The sequence below is a fragment of the Pteropus vampyrus genome, unplaced genomic scaffold (genome assembly GCF_000151845.1).
Source record: "Pteropus vampyrus isolate Shadow unplaced genomic scaffold, Pvam_2.0 Scaffold289, whole genome shotgun sequence".
Classification (NCBI taxonomy): domain Eukaryota; kingdom Metazoa; phylum Chordata; class Mammalia; order Chiroptera; family Pteropodidae; genus Pteropus; species Pteropus vampyrus.
This window is the reverse complement of record NW_011889070.1, coordinates 1,604-3,409: the sequence shown is the minus strand read 5'-3', so window position 1 is coordinate 3,409 and position 1,806 is coordinate 1,604. Positions and strand designations below refer to the sequence as shown.

At 68.1% G+C, this 1,806-nt stretch overlaps 1 protein-coding gene across 1 annotated transcript in view; it reads left to right on the top strand.

Moving 5' to 3' along the window:
* The window catches only part of LOC105302942 (rho guanine nucleotide exchange factor 25-like), a gene marked incomplete at its 3' end in the record, with an annotated part of 96,528 nt that extends 94,725 nt beyond the window's left edge, over nt 1-1,803 (top strand). The window contains exons 9-10 of the mRNA XM_023521057.1: nt 248-343; nt 878-1,803. Coding sequence (XP_023376825.1) covers nt 248-343; nt 878-1,803 — 1,022 coding nt within the window. The remainder of the gene's footprint in view (nt 1-247; nt 344-877) is intronic.
* Nucleotides 1,804-1,806: the final 3 nt, after the last annotated feature.

Below are 1,806 nucleotides of genomic sequence, written 5' to 3'. Positions count from 1 at the left end.
CCGGCTGACCCGCGGGTGGGGAGGCAGGCCTGGTGGGTGCTAGCCCCAGAACCCCAGGGTGCTATGTGGCTGCTGTGTCCCCACACCTGGGTTCCAGAGGGTCCCGGGAGCTGGCCAGAGATGGACCGGATGCCGGGGCCCCAGTTCCAGCCCTGGGCCCGCCCCCCTGCTTGGGCGTGGGAGTATCGGAGCCCAGCGTCCCCAGGCAAGGACACTGTCCATCGACTTGTCGCTCTTTGACACCCAGGAATGCACACTGAAGGTCCAGGACGGGAAGTTCAAGCTGCAGGACCTGCTGGTGGTGCCCATGCAGAGGGTGCTCAAGTATCACCTGCTCCTGAAGGTGGGGCTCCCGCGCCTGGCTCCTGGGGCGCGGGGGGTACGCAGGCCCGCGGCTGAGCCCGTCTGTGCTCAGGGCGCACACGTCGTGCGGTCCGTTAGGGGCTGCCCAGGGTGCGTGCGGGGCGTGTGTCACAGACTCACCGTTAGAATCAGTGTGGGCAGAAAACAAGAGACCCGCAGACCGGCGCGGGAGACGCCTGGGGTCGACGTGAGCTCTGCCTCCGAGCTTCCCGGCAGCCGTGGTGGCCGTGGAAATAAGCGTCCTTCTCGGCAGACAGGCCTGGGGGAGAGGGCGGTTTCTGAGAGGCGCTGACTCAGGCCCCTCCGTGAGTCCACGGGTCACCTGTTAGCTCGGCACCTGCTCTGCGCTGCCTGCAGTTTCTGCCGTCACCACGAGGTTCCTCGAAGCGGTTGTCGCGTGGGCGAGGGCCCACTGTCTGTCTGCGGGAGTGGGGCAGCGGCACCGACCCCGTGCCGGGCGAGGGTGGGGGCTGGGACCCCTGAGTGGTGACCCACAACCCCCTCGCACCGCCAGGAACTGCTGAGCCATTCCACTGACCGGCCGGAGAGGCAGCAGCTGAAAGAAGCACTGGAGGCCATGCAGGTGGGTAAACTGAGTCAGGGCAGAGTGTTCTGGGACTGGAGTCGGGCTCGCGAACAAGCCTGGCTCTGTGACCATAGGCGCAGATTTTCCTGGGACAGCAGGAGACGGAGTGGGGACAGGGCGCTGGGCAGAGGGGGCTGCAGGCCAGGCGCCCACCCCATGTCCCCATCCTTACCTTGCCTGGCCCCCAGCGGCCCCTGGGCCTCCTTCCTCCTGCCTTCCGGGCTGTCCTCGGGGCCGTCACCAGGTCCCAGGCACTGGACGCAGTTCTGGGCCATCGGGTCCCAGGTGCCCAGCACACAGCCCTCCGGAGCTGCTCATGTGGCTCTGCAGCGGTGGGCACCACGTGCCCCCAAGCCCAGGCCGGCCAGGCCACCCCCACGCCCCCGCGTGCAGCCCCTCCCGGCCCTCCTGAGTGTGGGCTCACACGGGCCCCTCCTCGTCACGTGGCTGCATCCCGCGCTTTCTCGGTCTTTCCGAAGTGACATTCCCATGAGGATTGTCCCCTGTCTGGGTCCTGTTCCCCGGAGGCGCCGTGCCCCGTGCTGTGAGAACTTTACCTCAAGCCGGGGTGAGCCTGCGGCCTGTGCCGCCGAGGCCGGAACGGCTGGACAGCTCGTCAGGCCAGCTCGTGACACTTCTGCCTTGGTCTTAGATCCTGCCCTGCCAGTGGGCTCCTTGTGGGAACAGGCAGGAGGGGCCGGAGGAAGGCTGGAATCGGCTCCCACCTTGGCCTGGCCCGGGGGTCCACCCAGGGCAGGCTGTCCTGCTGCTGGGCAGGGTCAGTGCCACCTGCTGGGTCTGCTGGCCCTCCGGTGGCGCTGGGTGCCCAGCCCAGCCGCTCTGCACTCTGGATGGCA